This window comes from Nycticebus coucang, chromosome 3 (genome assembly GCF_027406575.1).
Source record: "Nycticebus coucang isolate mNycCou1 chromosome 3, mNycCou1.pri, whole genome shotgun sequence".
NCBI lineage: Eukaryota > Metazoa > Chordata > Mammalia > Primates > Lorisidae > Nycticebus > Nycticebus coucang.
The window spans coordinates 16506289-16525067 of NC_069782.1; the positions used below are offsets into that span (position 1 = coordinate 16506289).

Below are 18779 nucleotides of genomic sequence, written 5' to 3' on the forward strand. Positions count from 1 at the left end.
AATTATGTTTATTTCACATCATTTATTCAGAACAACAATCTCCTTGGTTATTCTCACAATTTTTAACCCTTTAAGAAGTTGTACTAAAATTAAAAATCATTAGATTTGATAATGACAAGAAAAACAACAACTTCTCCTTATGGCTTGAATGAATAAGCCGAATATAAATGCTTAAAAAAACATTTATTACAAGTATTATATACGTAATATAAGTAATTACAAATTGCTTTCTGTTCATTACAAACATCTATTTTAAACTTGAAAATGATGCAAACAAATAGGGTCTAGTTCTAGTCTATGCAATATGTCTTCTGTAATGCTAATATCACCATATGACACAGACTCGGGCTAACACTGCACCACGGACAGTACTGAGAAATGTGCCGCCTCTATAATGCCATCAGTGGAAATGGACTGGACACCAAAATGCTGGATTTCCAATCTCTTATCCCATGTCAGCTCCTCTTTAGTTAGGAGGAGGTGAAGCATCTACTTTCCCCACAACTTCCTCCCTGAAGAGCAACTTTCGAAGTATGTTGGCATAAAATGGTCCATACACTTGTTTGTTGAGATTCACAATGTTTGCATATTGAGAGCCCAGGGCTTCTAACTCCTGCTGGATGACAGCAAGGCCTCCTGGCACGGGAGGCATACATTTTTGAGGGCTTGGAAGACAAAGTAGGCTTTTCATGTATAGCTGAATTCGTTTATCTAAAGGGAAAAAAAAGAGATATCTTTACATCTGTCCCATTATTAATTTATTAAAAAATGTACCTACATTTTTTAATAAAAATAACAAGTAGTAGATTGACTGTAATAATATTCCCAATTACTTACCCCTCCCTGCATCCACGCTCTTTGTAAGGTGGCTTTGCAGTTCCTCCTATCAAAGGCTGTGGGTCCCTATTCCTTGAGTCTGGGCTGCCTTTAAGACAGTTTTGGTCCATACAGAATGCAGTGGAAATGCTGGGGTACCAGTTCCAGGCCCAAGCCTCAAGAAGCATGGTTTATGTCCACTTTCTAACCTCCCACTGCCCTGAGAATAAGATTGGGCTTGCTGGAGAATAGAAGACCAAGTGGAGGGAAACCCTCTGAGGCCATCTTAGACCAGCCTGTAGCTAACCATATCCCAAACACTTGAGAGAGCCCAGCCAGGATCAGCAGAGCGACCAATCCAAGCCAAAGAGGATCACAAATTCATTAGCAGGTCCAGCAAGACCAAAAGAACTACCCAGCTGCCCCACAGACTTGTGAGTAATAATAAATGTTTATATTTTTTTAAGCTATGAAGTTTTGGGTAATTTGTTGCACAGCAATACCTAACTGATTAAAAAAAAAAAAATAGAGCATTTAAGTGAGAATGGAATGAAAAATCTCTATAAATACAGGTGCCAAATTGAAACAGTGGCAGCCAGGGAGGAATGAGGACCGGAGCAGGAAAGCAAAGGTGACTTATGCCTTATTTGTAATTTTCAACAAGGAAAAATCATCTATACACCTGAAGTTACTAACTAAAAATGTAGATGGCTGTAGACATGCAAATAATCTACACAGCAGGTAATCCTTAAATAATTTTTACTTGGTTTTTGTATATATTTGAGGGAAAATGGCTTGAAAGAAAACTCCCTTACTAATATCTTTTTGGAAAGAACTGTTATAGGAATTGAGAATTGTAATCTCTCCAGTAAATAGCACATCAACTAAAAACCAAAGAAGGCAGACTATGGGTACCCTCAACAGATGAGAAAACCAGGGCTAACACTGGGTGAACTCTTCTTGTGTCCGAGAGATCTAAGTGCTTAATTTTTTCTAACTCCTCTGCAGGCAGAAAATTAAGATTTAACTGAGTAATAATTTCCTTTAGACTGATAGCCTGACTCTCACAAGCTCAGGTCTATATTTACCTGATATGGCCCAAACACTCTACTGCAAAAAAGTTTGACGAAACCTATTTTCACCAAGTCCCCAGCTTGGGGCACCTTCCTTCCCCATGGTGGGACAGCTGACTTCAGATTTTGCCTTCTTGCCCCCACCACCAGGCAGTGGAAGAGATGGGACTAGAGGGCTGGAGCTGGGCTGGTTTAACTCTCCATCCCGGCTAAGCTTCCAAGGCCCTCCCTGAGGGCCAGGAGTCAGGCTGGGGGTTGGGCCAGCCTTGGGGGTGTGGGGGATCCCTCATGCCCTCCACTATATGAGTTCTATATAAGGATGGCATACTATGGACCTCAGGTTGGAGTGTGGCTAGTGCCCCAAAGTAGCGTGGACATCTCTCAACCCAATGGTGCTGGAGTGGCAAGCAACTCCTCCCAGGCCTGTCCCCCCCACCCCCAATGAAGCGGAGAAGGAGAGGATAGAGCAAAACCCTGAGAAAGAACTCGGGCAATCTACCAAGCTCCTGAAGCAGAAGAGGATGGGCCTGCAATATACTCAGGCTGAGATGGGGCTCACTCTGGGGATCTCTCTGGGAAGGTGTTCAGCCAAACAACTGACTATCACCTTGAGGCTCTACAGCTCCATTTCAAGAACATGTTTAAGCTGAGGCCCCTGCTGCAGTGGTGGGTGAGGAAGCTGATGACCATGAAAATCCTCAGGAGACAGGCAAAACAGAGACCCTCATGCAGGCCCCAAAGAAGAAAAGTATCAAGAAATAGTGAGAGGCAACCTGAAGAACTTGTCCCTGTGGCACCTGAAGCCCATGCTGCAGCTCAGTCACATTGCCAGCAGCCTGGGCTGGAGAAGAACACAGTCGGTCCGAGTGCACCAGAAGGGCAAGCGATCCCGCAGTGACTATTCCAATGAGAGTTATTTCCAGGCTGCTGGCCTGCTTTCTCAGGCGGACCAGTGCCCTTTCCTCTGGCCCCAGGGCCCCATTTCAGAACCCCAGGCTATGGGAGCTCTCACTTCACCTTGGTCTCTTACCACCAGGCAGAAGCCTTTCCCTCTGTCTCTATAACCACTCTGGGCTCTCCTAGGCATTCAAAACGGGGTGCCTGCCCTTCTAGGAATGGGGGCTGGGGTACGGGGAAAAGAAAGAAGCTAGGGAAGGAAAACCTGGAGTTTGTACCAGGGCTTTTGGAATTAAGTTCTTCAACCACTAAGGAAGGAACTGGGAACACAAAGGGCAGGAGCTGGCTGGAAGGAAGGTGAAGTTCAATGATGCTCTTGATTTTAATCCCCACATCACTCATCACTTTGTTCTTAAATAAAGAACCCACAGTAAAAAAAAAAATAATAATAAAGAAGAAATCATTTCAAAATTGTTATTATGCTGACAAGTAGTTCTGTCTCCTCTGCGAACAAGTTAGTTTTGAGGCCAAGACTAAAGTGACAGGAGCATTTGTTTTAGGAGCAGCCAAATGGAGTCCCTGCCAAAGGTGTGTCCTTGGCTTTCAGAGTTGAAGGAGAGCCGCCCAAGTGAGTCACTGGAGTTGCTAATGGCAACAGTACTTGAATAAGGTTAAAAAGTGCCTTCAATTAGCAAAAGGACAGGAAAATTGGACTGGGGAAAGCTGGGTGGACAAAAGTTGCTTGACCGGATTTTAAGAGGCATCTCTTGGCCCTCGGCTTCCCTCTCCCTTTTTATATTGCAAGTACTTCCCTTGTCTAAAGCAAGGGCACAGAGTACACTCAGCCAACAAACAGCAGGGCTCCACCTCTGACCAAAAGGCCCACCACAGCAGTTAGGAAGATGAGCTCGGAGTCAAGTTAGGAAAGAATCTCAACCCCATCTCCTCCCTGCATCCCCTCCAGCTAATTATGTGACCTTGAGTTACTTAACCTCTCCAAGCCTCCCATGCATTCACCCATTTCACAAATACTTATTAAATATTATATATGGACTCAGCATTGTCCAGAGAGATAACAGTGAACAAACATGCACCCTGTTTTTGTGAGGCCTACTAGTGGGGATCTAACAATGTGGCAGGGACTGCTAGACAGCGTCTCAGTCTCCATTCTATCCCTCTTCCCCCTAGGAACTACTCTTCCAGGAATCAGCTGTTTAGCTGGAGGCCAATATTGTGAGGACAGACACATATCAGCATAGGATGGTAAATAGATAAGAGCTCAGTCACAGGGGGCTGCTGTTATGCTCTGTTACTGTTATCAACCGTCCCCTCTCAGCAGCAGCCTTTCCTGCAGCCCCAGTGGTATTTACACCAGCGCTGTTCTTTTCTGGGAGCAAGGTTGAAGCCTTGACCCACTCAGGTAGCCTGTGCAACCTGGATCACCAGCATTTCATGTCCCCAGGGATAAGGATGAAAAAAACATTTGAGAGCTTCAAGTAAATAATAAAATGTATTTGTATCCTTAGGGTAGTTAATGTTGCACTTTGAAAACTTGCAGATCTGTTCTAGAATGGTAGTATACTTTAATTCTATACTGTTTTCCTCCTAGTTTTTATGCCTCAACCTCTGGAGTAGATAATTGCTTTCTGCCGCACACCAGTCACTCTCCCTTCTATGGCCTTAATACTCTGACTTTGTTTGGAGGTAACTATCTCAACCCTACTCTCAGGAAAGAAGTGAACACATGTCTCAGGCTTAACTTCTTTCTCCTCTGGTCACCAAGACTGATTCAAGAATGGGACATGACCTCAAGTCAAGCCAATTGAAACCAATAAGATGCAATGCTAGGGTCACTGGCTGAGCTAACAGGGGGTGGATTCCTTTTTCATTTGACTTAAATATGGAAAGATGTAGGCTGGCTTACGCCATCTTGCTGTTATGAGAAGAGTCTGTCTACAAAGGGAGCCAACCTGGAGGAAGGCAGGAAAACTCAGGCTGGTGACAGAGTTTAAGCTGTGATTGAGCTTTACCAGCAGCCAGCCCTCCTCCTGGTCTTTTCAGATACATAAGAGAATAAATGCACTTTTTACGTAAGCTATTATAGAAGTTTAGATTCTTTGTCACAGATAATAGAAAAAGTCCTAACTGATACAGTCTCCTTTCCCCAACTTACCTACACAGCTTGACACAAGATCATCACTTTCATGGCCATTAGGTACAAAAAGAGCCCACTTACCATGCACCCCAGTTCCACAGCTTTTTTATTCTTTGTCTCTTTAAGCCTGACCAAGTTCCATTAGGCTTGCTCACAGCAGACCTGAGACCTACTTTTGGTGAACACACTGTTCACTGGTTTGAATTGTTGCATTGATCTCCAGATCAATCCTGACTTTAACATTACTGCCAGCATGGTGTTATTTTCTTCACAGAAATCTATTGGCTGAATAGGTTAAGATAGTAGGCCCTGAAACATCCTCCCTTCCCACTACATATACACACAGACACAGAAGAATCTCAAAACTTTAAAAATATTAATTTTTCCTTATATTTTCCATATTTATCCTTAAAAAGCAGGTAAAGTATTAAGACTGAAATTTGATTCACATTTAAATTAGTCAGAACTAGAAAGTTAAAGCAAATTGTAATTGAAGCAGAAACCAGTAAAAAACATGGGGACTCACCAATCAAGGACCAGATAGGATTGTCTTCCTCTTCCATGCTTGAAAATTGACCTATAAGGTTAGCTTGAATCTCAGCATTTAAAGTGGGTAAACCTCTTTCCATCAGGGTCTTGTTAACCTCAGCACAAGTCTGAACACCAATAGAATTCAGGACCTCCTTCAAGTTAAAGGTCCTACAAAACATAAAACAAAATGCCATCAAGGAAAGTTTTTGCTCATCAGGTTTCTGGGTTTTAATATATGAACTTGTTTCAGAGGTCTACCAATTTTCTCTTATACAGACAGTAATAACCTCTATTACAATGGACTTATAAAACAGTAACCTCCTCCCAAACACCAACCCTCATATGTTGCAGATTTTTAAATGCTTAAAAACACTCAATTAATGTAGGTGATGTTTGAATAGAAAAGCAAAGGCAAAAAATGCAGTCTCTGAAAATAAGTCAGCAACTCTATTTACACGCAGGGCTATCAGAACAGGGCAGAAAACACCAACTTCTTAAACTAAATCCTTTGTTCTGAATTGATTCATTCATACTTTTAAAAATGTAATTGGAAAATAAAGAGGAATCCATTCATTTATCTATGTCTGAGCAGTAAATCTATAATACCAATCAAAAACAACAAAAAAACCATTTGATAATAAAGATATTTGCACCAGATTGTTCATTGCAGCTCAATTCATAATTGCTAAGTCATGGAAGAAGCCCAAGTGCCCATTGACCATGAATGGATTAATAAATTGTGGTATACGTATACCATAGAATACTATGCAGCATTAAAAAAAATGGAGACTTCACCTCTTTTATGTTTACATGGATGGAGCTGGAAAATATTCTTTTTAGTGAAGTATCTCAGGAATGGAAAAAAAAATATCCAATGTACTCAGTTCTACTGTGAAACCAATTTATAATCACTTACACTTTCATATGAAAAATGAAACACAACTATAGCCTAGGATGTAGCAGGGAAGGGGAGAGAGAGGGGAAGGGAGGAGGGTCGGTTGATAGAGGGAGGGTTAGTAGGGGGACCACACCTATGGAGCATATTGCAAGTACAAATTGGATCTGTCAGGTGTAGAACACAAATGTCTTAACGCTGTAATTGGGTAAATGAGGTGAAAGCTATGTTGATTAGTAGGATGTAAGCACTTCAATTTGTACAAATAATCAACACATCGAATCCCATAATGGCATAAATGTATTTATGATCTATGTACAAATGACTTAATTAAAAAAAAAAAAACAAAGATATTTAAAGGTCAAATTACATAAAACTCTGATTGATCATGACCCAAGTTAATAAGCTCCTTCTCTTTATTACTTTCAAGTAACTGATGAATAACCCCGAATATATAGAGTCTAGAATATTGTAAAACAAAATTAAGGGATGGATTATTTAACAGGTAAGGAAAAAGGGGTAATTAGAAAAGGCATTCGTTGGCTTTACACTAATAGGGAATGATGACTAAAAATTATATCTAACTAACCAGAAGGGTCTTTAAAATAACCCTGCAAAATGGGAATTAAAGGATAGGGAGAGGGCCCAATGATACGAGGTGATCCAATGGAAGGAGTTGGAACATAAGCTGTGGGGTCACGTGGATACCACATGCAACACAGACCAGCTGATTCAAATCCTGGTTCTACCAGTGAACTTGCTATATGCTTATATTACTTCTTAGCAGACTGTCAGACATATAGTAAATGCTTAATCAGATGAAGAAGAAAAATGGTTTATCATTATTATTGCATTATTATCATCACTAATAGCAATAAAAGATAAGTCCTTGGTTATTATGCCTTGACTGGAATTTGTTATAAACCCACACTGGACTTGCCTTTGAGGTTCTATACTGGACTTGCCTTTGAGGTTCTGCAACCTAAGGGTAGATTGTTTGAGGCAGAAGTTTTACCTCCTGACATTTTGTCCATATTGCCCTGGTTTCTTCCTCCTTTTAATCAGTGAGTTTTTTAGGCTAAAGGAAATAGCATAAGCTTATTAGCATAAGCCATAATTTCCTATTCATAATAAAGAAGGTAAAACTTTGTTGGTTTTCAAGATGCATCACCAAACCAAATATAAATGACATCTGGGCCTACTCGTTATTTCATATCATCTGCTTTTTCGTATCATGAATGAATACTAGTACACCATCTATAATGAGGATAATTGAGAATTGCCTGTATTCATTTCCTAACAAAGGGGAAAAAATTAAATAGCCAGATAAGCAATCAGATAAAGCTATAAAGATTATTTAACAAGTAAATAGTCATTAATAGTTAACATTCCCCTAGGACATACTATGTGCCAGACACCTGTACTGAGTACTTCACATGAATCTTCTCACAACTCCAAGGGAGGTACAATTATTAATATTATTCCCTTTTTACAAGTGAGGAAGTGAGGCTCAGAGAGATTCAAGAACTTGTTGAAATGCATATAACAAGTTAATAGCAGAGCCGGGATTTAAACCCTGGTCTGTCTGACCTAACCTGTCCTCTTAGTGATCACTCTGTATATGTTTTACATTAATACTTAAACAGCTTTGGGTGTTCATTAAAGATTTAATCAATAAAAACTTCTGGAAATTGTAATGGTTACCTAGTGGGAGAAATGCCAAGACCAATTACAAAATTAGAGGTTTTTGTCAGTATTTGTCTTGGGTCCTGGAATATGAAATGAGCCTGGAGGTGAGTACCAGAATCAGGAGAAAGAACGTGGCTTTGAGATGGTCAGATCAGGGCTAGGGCTTTGGTTTTCCCTTTTCTAGCTGTGCAGCTCATGGCAAATTCTATTCTCACTTTAAGTTTCAGCTGAAAATGAGAAGTTTAGGGTCTGTAAGCACTTGGGTTCCTTCTGGTTCTTAATGTTCTAGGATTTTATCAAGTAATTTATAGGATCTCTGACTAATGAGCAGAGGAAGTGAGGACAGGTGTATCTCCCTTCAATAATGTGGCTCAGTGGGTAGGGCGCCGCCCCCATGTACTGAGGGTGGCGGGTTCAAACTCAGCCCCTACCAAACTGCAACAAAAAAATAGCCGAGCGTTGTGGCGGGCACCTGTAGTCCCAGCTACTCGGAAGGCTGAGGCAAGAGAATCGCCTAAGCCAAGAGCTGGATTTTGCTGTGAGCTGTGACGCCACAGAACTCTACTGAAAGCAATAAATGGAGACTCTGTCTCTAAAAAAAAAAAAAGGAAGAAAGAAAAAATAATAGGAATAAAGAAGATACATCCCTGAAAATACCTGAAAACAGAACTAGCAGGGGGTGACTCATGTAAGATCAATGGAAACAGCCAGTGACCAAAACTAGGAATTGTCTGAGTTGGATAGGATTTCTTTTTAATAAAACTTTATTCAAATTAATAAATATGAGGGTACAATATTTGCATAGGATTTCTAACAGGATGATCTAAATGCAAAATCAAAATGTAATTCTAGCATTCAATGAGGGTATAACACTGGAGATATAGTTAGCAAAAACAAAACCCTTCAGTGGACTTACGTCACATCTCTGCAGGACAGAATTATTACTACTTTAAAGACTTCATAGCAGGATGGGTTAGTGAAGCCAATAAACATTTCATTGCAGAAAAATGAATTCAGAGCAATTTAATCTAGAAATCCCTTTCTGATGAGCTTGGTGAATGAGGGAGGAGTTGATTTTTTTCCACAGCATTGTCAAAGAGAAGTTCATGCATGCACCCATCGTTAAGTAGAAATACTACACTTTTCATACTACACCTCTCCCTTCCTATGAAAGGACATCTCAACCTCAGAGATGTTAAAAGAAATTTGAGAAAAAGAAGGTGTAAGATAAGCTTCTCTAAAGCACAGTCCTGAATATCACATCCAGATGTTCAAGGTTATTCTTGTTCTCTGAAATACACGCAGAGCCTTAAAAAAGGAGCAGATAGATACATTTGGAACTTACTCTTTGTTCATGCCTTCAAGTAGAACAGCTGAAATCCTTTTTAACCTGTTTGTAAGCTCAGGCAGACCTTCTGTAATAGCACCCACCATGTTGTTGGTAATTAGGGACAGGCAGGCAATAATTTTCAATTGATTCAGTTTTTCTGTCAGTTCCTGAAGACGTGTTCCATCTGTCATGAGTGTCTAGCATATTTATTTAAAATGTAAAAATAGAAAAGGAAGCTCAATATCATGAAAATGTAAAAGAAGCAATGTCATATCCAAGTTCTCATTTTTATCTGATTTTAGTAAAGTCACTAAACCACATGCAACACAGACCAGCTGATTCAAAGTCAGAACTTAAGAAACAAAATACTGGAAAACTTGGGGGAATAAAAAAAAAAATCACTCACCTCTGGTAATTCTTTTTTCTGATAATCCCACTGTAATAGTTTCAAGAAACTGTTATTTAGCAACAACGTAGGGCTCAGGCTTGGCTTGGAGCTATTTTCAGCCCCAGGAGGTAAAGCAGGCTCAGAGAGAGGAAGTAATTCTTCATTTACAGATTCTCTTATCCATTCTGTAGTTTGATCAAGAGCACCTAAGAGTGAAAAGGCCACATATTTGTCCTACAGCTAACTGATCGCTTCATTTATGCATTCCACATCACAGATGCGCTGTTAGGTGCTGGGCATGAATGAAAAGACACAGCCCACACCTCTCAAGGGGTTTATATTCCAGATAGGGAGACAGATCTGTAAACTAACAATTATAACAGAATACAATGAATACTAGAAAGCACAAAGGAAGTGGAAGGAGTAGAGGTTGCCCAGGAAAGAGCCTAAGAGGCAGAACTCTTTTAAGTGACACTTGAAGTTAAAAGGCAGAGGAAAGCGATGGCATTCCAGGCAAGGAGAATACCCCACACAAAGACCTGGGAAAGAGAGCACAGGGCACATTCTGGATGCTACAAACAAATCTGTATTGCTGGTCCATAAAGAACCAGAGGGAAGAGGGTGGTAGCAGATGGCATTTGATGGGCAGACAAAAGCCAGCTCATATGACTGTGAGTTTTGTGCAGAGAAGGTATAATTACTGATCTGTTGGGTCCTAGACCCCTCTGAATGTCTGGTTAGAGCTCTGCCTTTCTCAAGACGCATGCGCACGCCCAGACAAATTTTCATTCTATCTTATCAGATTCATAGACCCTAGGTTACAGACATAAAGTATGGAGAATAAGGAGGCTGTAAAAAATTTTTCAACATGAAAGTGCTGTGATCAGATATGTACCCTGTTTCCCCGAAAATAAGACCGTGTCTTATATTAAGGTGTGCTCCCAAAGATGCGCTAGGTCTTATTTTCAGGGGACGTCTTATCTTTCCTGTGAGTAGGTCTTATTTCCAGAGGATGTGTTATTTTCGGGGAAACGGGGTATGTTAGAAAAATCACTTGATAAAGAAGACTGAATTTGTGGGGGGAAAGAATGGATTGTTGCAGTCTATTCACAAGAGACTGAATGGACAAGGGCAGTGGAGTTGAGGGGTAAAGTGGGGGAAAGTGAGAAATATTTAAAAGGAGCACCCATAGGACTTGGTGACCATTTAAAGGTAAGAAATAGGAAAGAAAGATTCTAGGATGATTCTCAGATTTCCACTTTGGACAGCTGAATGAATGGTTGTGCCATTTCCAAGGTATGGAATATAGGTAGAGGGGTCCTGACATAAATCCTTCCCATAACCTTTCTAAGGCCACTGCCAATCTCCTGTTTGTCAAATGTAACAAACACGTCCTTCCTATTTTTAAAAGACATCTCTGTAATACTACTTACCTGACTGAGTACAGCCCTCCTGAAACTCTTTCTTTTCCTCGTTTCTGTGGCTCCACTCTCTCCTGGTTTTCTCTAGTTGTCCTTTCTACATGTCATACCAGGGTTCTTGTTCCTCTGCCTGTTCCCAGGACTCTACCCCCTCCACCTTGATTTGTTACTCTTCACTCATACTAGACTGTCTTACTCATTTCTGTGGTTTCTATTTCCACCCATGCCCCAGAAGGCTCCCAGCCCTCATTTCTCTCTTGAGCTTTTGATTTCCTCATTTGTAAAATGAGCAAGTGGGAGGAGAGGTACTCAATGTGAAGCTGGGAAGAGATGCCCAGTGTAACACACTGCTACATAGTGTTTCTGTCATCCACATACAACAGTCTCAAGACGACAGTCAATATAAGGTAACTTGAAAGTAATGAAGTTTTAGTATCTATTTACTTCTGCTTTTATAATTATTATTGTTTTTCACAATATATATATTTATCTTTATAGACACATAATAATTTCATACAATAAAATGCTCAGCTCTTAAGCATTCACTTTGGTGAGTTTTGACCATTCTTTATTTCTACGCAATTAACACCTAAAATAAGATAGAGACCACATTCACTACACCCGAAAATTTTTTTCATCTCTCTTCTAGTCAATTTGTACCCCTCTCAACTACTTTTAACTTCTAACTTCATGGATTAGTTCTGCCTTCTAGAATTTCATATAAATGGAATCATATGTTGCCTAGCATAATGTTTTTGAGATTTATCCATGTTGTCTTAGGTATCATGGTTCATTCTCTTTTTTAAGGACTTTACAAAATAACTTTTTTTTATTTTGAAATACTTTAAGACTCAAGAAGTTATAAAAATAGTTCAGAGTTCCTGTATACCCATCACCCAGCTGCCCCCAATGGTAGCATCTGACATAACATTATCAAAATCAAGAAACTGACGTCAGTACAATATCATTACCTTAAATACAGACTTTATTCAGATTTCTCCAGTTTTCACATGTATTCTTTACATGTGTGTATAGATCTATAAAATTTATTACATTTGTGGCTTCATGTAATCATCAGAATACCGAAAAATACCGTAAAAATACTCCCTCACGTTACCCCTGATATCAACACTCTTACCCTAATCCTAACCTCCTGGCAATCACTGATCATTCTAACTATGTCTCTTTAAGAATGCAAAATAAATAGAATCATACAATATGTAACTGTTAAAGACTGTTTAGGCACCCCCCCAAAAAATAATTTCTATGTTTAAGCTTTCCCACTGTGGTGATATTTGGAGATGGAGCCTTTTGGAGGTAATTAGGGTTTTACGAGGTCATGAGGTTTGGTGACTTCCTAAGAGGAGAAAAAAAGAAAGCTTGCTCTCTCCCTTTCTGGAAAACAAACTGAAAAAAGGACATGTAAGAACGGAGAAGGCAGCTGTCTGAAAGCCAGGAAGAAAACATCAGGAACCAAATCAGCCAGCACCTTAATTTGAACTTCCAGCCTCCAGTACTGTGAGAAATTTCTATTGTTGAAGCCACCCAGTCTAGTGCATTTTGTTATGGCAGCCTGAGCAGGCCAATACAATGACCCTTTGAGATTGGCTTTGCTTATTCAGCATCCATCCAAGGTATATCAACAGTTTATTCCTTTTTATTCCTGAGCAGCATTGCATTATATAGATATACCACAGTTTGCTGATTTATACACAAGTTAAGAGACATTTGGGTTGTTTCTAGTTTGGGGTTATACAAATAAGGGTAGCTATGAACATTTACCTGTGGTTTCTGTGTGAATCTAAGTTTACAATTCTTGGGGTTAAAGACTCATTATTGCGATTGCTAGGTATTGCTTATATGGTAAGTGTATGTTTAACAAGAAGCTGCCAAATGGTTTCCCAGAGTTTTACCTTTGTTTGTAATAGAATTTATTTAATTGTAAATGTACATTAATTTAAACTTTAGTAATGGCTGTGTTTAGGCTTGAAACTGTACAAATGGCTCCAAAGTTGGTACCAACCATATGTAGCACACTACTAGCAGTGTCTATTTCTAAAATTAATTATCTGTCACACAAAGCTCAATATAAGCAAGCAGAGAGGTGCTTTTTATTTATTCCTTGCAATAGATTTGACAAGAACATAAACATAACTTGCAGGGCAAAGAGAATGATCAGCAAAAGAGCTCAGAAAAGCAAGACAGAATGAGGAAGCAGACTGCCTGTGGAGTTAGATTGCATTGCAGATTAAGGAATTTCACTCAAGTGCAACCCAGTAATACCAAAGCAATCAACACAGGACTAAGAACCTATGTAACTTGAACCAGGCAGTCTCAACTTAAGTCTGGCCTCTACCATTCATTCTTTATTAGCTGTATGTCTGGACAAGTTATTTAAGTCTCCTCAGTTTCCTCATCTGTAAATCGGAAATAATAATAGTACCTTCTTACAGTTGTGGTAATACATGCAAACACTTAGAATTGTTTCTGGCACAAAGGAAATGCCCAGTAAGTGTTAGCAATTGTTAACCATGCTCATTTAACTCTCCAAACAATCTTTAAAGGGGAATTTTGTCTCAGGAGGTCCCAACCAACATATAATAGCAGTCTTACTATTAAAGTTGTCTCAGATGGAAGTGCTTACCCATGGAATACGAAGAATGAATAATATAAGCAGTGAGTTGGTTAATATGGGCTTTGTGGGGAACCTGATTTAAAAAAAAAAAAAAGGACTGGTTAGCATGCTAGCTTGAGAAAGTAGAATCTCAGCAGATGCCCTTAAAGAAAAGCCAGTGCTTAAAAGGAGATTTATCTAGAAAACATACAGAAACTGGAAATCTAGTTTACTCAGCATGATCCCTAATAATTGGTAAGTGCTATTCCAGAAGGCAAGTTGGAGAAGGATGCAGCCAGAAAGGAGGAAATCACTGAACTTCAGTCTCATATTTAATTTGATCTTAAAGAGTGTGAGACAATGTCCTGTTATGTTATCCTTTCACTTTATAAACAAGTCTATTTATCAAGTTCAATTCTTCGGCGTTAAAAATACATAATCACTGGAAATGAGATTTTATACCTGAATTCATTTCACTTTGAAGCATATGTCACTTAAATATTGCTATCACCTGGGTTATTATTATTAGGTATATAAGAGTTATTATTAGCAGCTTCCCTCAACATTAGCAGTTTCTATTGAAAAACAACTACAACCTACACAGAATTGTTCCAAAATTTGCCCCTGCAAATGTTTGTCTCTGTAAGTGGAGAGAGTTTCCTCCAGACAATAGAAGGAAGGCACCCACGGCCAGCCATGACCAGCTGAAATGAGACTGGTCCAAACACAGACAATCCGCAGTGCTCAGCTGCCACCAGGCTTCCTGGTTTATTGAAGCCCCAGTCGCCCTGGAGCATGAAGATAATTCTTTGTGCCATCATGAAATGGATTCATTCCAATTCTTCAGGCGTCTCAGCCTCAGCACCATTGACATTCTGGGCTGGATAATTTGTTATTGTGGGGCACTGTCTTGTTCACTATAAGATGTTTAGCAGTATCCCTGGACCCCACCTACTAAACGACAGTAGCATGCCACATCCACCCACCTCCTGCCAGATTGGGACAAGCAAAAGTGTCTCTAGACGTGGCTAAATATGGGGGCAGGGGGCACAAATCACCCAAAGCTGAGAACCACTCACTCAGAGGACAATTAATGTTTACAAGTATTTCCTCCAACCTCGAATAAAATATCTTTTACATCATGAACCAAATGAAATGTGACATACTGAAGGTTATTCCAAAGGCTTAAAGTTTGGAAGCAACATTTCTCTACTGGGGCTGTCTGCCTTAAATTTTACTTTATTTGACTTTAGATCCAGTTTTAAGGCTTCCTGTTAAAAACAAATTGCATTTTATACCATAATTCTTATAAAGTTATATAGTTGGTAGGAGTTATAAGGTGGCAATTGCTAAGAAAATACAGCCTGAACACAGGTGCAGATTAAAAAAAGGAGCCAGAGGGGGGGGAAAAATAGGCTGACATTCTTCCTCAGACCCAGCCCTTGAAGAGGGATAATTTAGGAGTGCCTCTGTTTGCCACACTAAAGCAACACCACCCCCAGAATTTCACAACTCTGTTTCTCTTCAGTTGGCAAATGTTGTTTTTTTGGTTTGCTAGTTCTGTTTATAAAGATGTAAAAGACTTGCAGACTTTTATTTAAAAGACATCCAACTGAGAGAGTGAGTGGAAATCATCATGGATATAATTACAATGTGGCAGTAATAAGCATTTATACTTCAAGTTTAATCACTTACAGCTGACACATTTAAGAGCCTATTTAGTTATCTTGAACAAAAGCAACAGTGTGGTGTAGTGGTTCTCAACTTGGCTGACTTTAGAATTACCTGGGGAACCTTAAAAAAAAATGGTCATGGGCACAAGCTCCTGGAGAGTTTGATTTATTCAGTCTGAGGCAGGGCTCAGGCCTCTGTCTAAATGTCCTTAGGTAATTCTTTTTTTTTTTTATTGTTGGGGATTCATTGAGGGTACAATAAGCCAGGTTACACTGATTGCAATTGTTAGGTAAAGTCCCTCTTGCAATCATGTCTTGCCCCCATAAAGTGTGACACACAGCAAGGCCCCACCCCCCTCCCTCCGTCCCTCTTTCTGCTTCCCCCCCATAACCTTAATTGTCATTAATTGTCCTCATATCAAAATTGACTACATAGGATTCATGCTTCTCCATTCTTGTGATGCTTTACTAAGAATAATGTCTTCCACGTCCATCCAGGTTAATACGAAGGATGTAAAGTCTCCATTTTTTTTAATGGCTGAATAGTATTCCATGGTATACATATACCACAGCTTGTTAATCCATTCCTGGGTTGGTGGGCATTTAGGCTGTTTCCACATTTTGGCGATTGTAAATTGAGCTGCAATAATTCTAATTTGTAATCAGAATTAAATATGAGTGGGAAAGCAGAAAGAGCAGGTGTTTACAGGGCAACATCAGCTTTTTTCTTAGAGATCCGCTGAGATTTCACACCCACAAGCTAGTGTGCTGACTGCTCCAAAAGTGAAGTCAACCCCATGAGGCACTTGTAACCATAGTTTCTCATGGGACTGTAGTAAGAGCGGCTCCATTCCATCATTTATTAGATGATAACTACTAAGCACCAACCACGTGCCAGGTACCGTACCAAGTACTGAGGATTCACACATGAAAAAACACAGGCCCTGCATTCAGGAAGTTCCTAGTCTAATAGGAAAAATGCAAGAACAAGCAGTGGATTACAGGTGTATTTTCTTATGTGTCCTAATTTTCACTTAGAAAAATGTAGTTCCCTTACCTTTTTTGCCTAGCAACACTTTACTTTCCCTTTATTTTTCCCACTTTCCCTTCTTTTGGTATTGATTTTAAAAAACCATTTTCCCTCAATTTATGTTTTCAATTGTGAGTATTATAAGGTCTGGACCTCACTAAGGGTTGGCATAGCTGAATGATATACCCATGGGACCCTGAATTGTCACCAGAGTGTTCAAGGATGCACCTTAATTAAATAATTATTCTGATGATGGAGCCTAGTTTCCCTGGGTTCTGGAAACTCAGTTTCCCTGGTCTTTCCTGCCTAGATCCTGACGCTCTTCTGGTTTGACATTTTACCTTCTATTTCCTTCAATTCTGTGAGCAGCTCTCATCCTTCCTTCCATTGTCACTTCCTTTTGGCTAAGTCTGCTAGAGCTTCTTTTGGTTACAACATAACCTAGCCAATATAACACAAAATTGAAAAATCTAAAGAAGGTAGAAAAAGTAGCAGTTTAGTTTAATATGGACTTGGCTTCTGGTTCTAGCTCTGCTGTTTACTAGCTGTGTGACTCTGACTTTGAGTAGGTCATTGCTGAGCATTAGGTTTGCTCTTCTTTAAAATGCTCCATAAATCTTTCCTGAATGCTTTATATGCCAGGTAAAGGCAATCATAGTGCAGTTTGATATATTTCAAAAAGAGATATTTATGTCTCATAAATTTTTGAAAGAATCACATGAAATAAAACATCATGAAAACACTTTATTAAAAGATGTATTATCTAAATAAATACTTTTCTATGTATCTTAAAAATTACTTATAATCTGTCATTCTTTCCACAGATAATTTAGTTGTTGGATCAAATGCAGTTACCTTGTTGATGCTTACTTAGCATACATACTCAATCATTGTCTAAGGTTTTCCTAGGTATATTTTAAATAGGCAATTATATAAAATCTCACCTAAGGCAAAATAAAACACAGTGTTTTCCTAGAGTCAATTTAGATATCCAGAGTACTTCTCTGTGTTAATTTCTCAATAATTCTTATATAAAAATCATGTACATAGAAATCCAACATTTTTGTCCTTCTGTGTGATATTGTGAGGCTCTTATTTTGATACTAGGGCACAGGGGCCAATTTTTGGCAGAGTGGCTTGGAGATATAATTAACAGCTGACATGCGCACTCCTTCCTGGGCTCTTGATTTCTTTCACTGGGTAATAATGACCTATATGCAAAGCTAGATTTGCTCTTTTACTAAATCTATAAAAATACCCAAATCAATAGGAAAGATGCAAATAGATTACAGGTCATTAAGCCTGGTTTTTAAAAACAGAAGCAAATAATTTGAGATAAATAAAATTATAATTCAACTCTACATTAAGGAATTTACTCAAGATTCCAAGCTATCTTGATTCAAGATGTGGGCACATTTGCACACATGTGTACATACACAGGCACACCAGAGAAACCACCCACTAAGTCTCAGGAAAATTCTACAGTTCAGGTTTCAGATTCAGATTCTAAGTAGAATTCTACTTCTTTTTCTCTCTGTCCCTTTGGATCTAAAACAACATAACCTTTTAACTTATAGAATTTTTGTTGTAGAAGAATTCTTATGAGTCATCTGGTTTCACCTGCCAGCTGATGCCAGAGATTCATTTACAGCAGGCATGTCCAACATACTTTCTTTTCTGCCACACATTGGAAGAATAAAAGTTATCTTTAGCTACACAGAAAATATACAAACACTAAGAAAAGCTGATTAGCCAAAAAACGTCTGTGTATACTTTTTGTTATATCTGACACAAAGATAAGCAAAAAAAAGTCCTTACAAAATCAACATGCAGCCTGCGGGTCACAGGTTCAACACCCCTCATCTATAGTAGCCACCACAGATAGCCAATATGTTGTTAAAAGAGAAGTGGTGTTGTGTGGTGTCTAAATCCACATTCTTGGAGGCAAAGATCTGTCCGGGTTCCCAGGCTCAGCTGTCACAACTACATTAACTTCAGTTTCCTCATTTGTAAATAGGGCATGATAATAATACCAACCCTACAGGGCAATTGTGAGGCTTGAGTGAACTAATAAATGAAAAGTGTTTGGAACTTAGTAAGGACTTGGCATGTAATCAGTACTCAAACAAAATGTTAGCCAGCATTGACTACTACCTGTCATAGCGAGACCCACGGCAAAGTTAAAACAGCTCTAATTAGTCAGGAAGGTCAAAATCGGCTGTTTGCTACTTCTCTTGTATGGACCCTAGGCTGCCCTACAGAACTGA

At 39.3% G+C, this 18779-nt stretch overlaps 1 protein-coding gene across 3 annotated transcripts in view; it reads right to left on the minus strand.

Moving 5' to 3' along the window:
- The window catches only part of TCP11L2 (t-complex 11 like 2), a 43307-nt gene continuing 24528 nt past the window's right edge, over positions 1–18779 (minus strand). For all 3 annotated transcript variants that reach the window (XM_053585540.1, XM_053585542.1, XM_053585541.1), the window contains 4 exons: positions 9793–9980; positions 9402–9583; positions 5468–5640; positions 1–711 (listed from right to left, as the gene is read on the minus strand). In XM_053585540.1, the coding sequence (XP_053441515.1) occupies positions 467–711; positions 5468–5640; positions 9402–9583; positions 9793–9980 (788 nt within the window). In that variant the 3' untranslated portion in view covers positions 1–466. The remainder of the gene's footprint in view (positions 712–5467; positions 5641–9401; positions 9584–9792; positions 9981–18779) is intronic.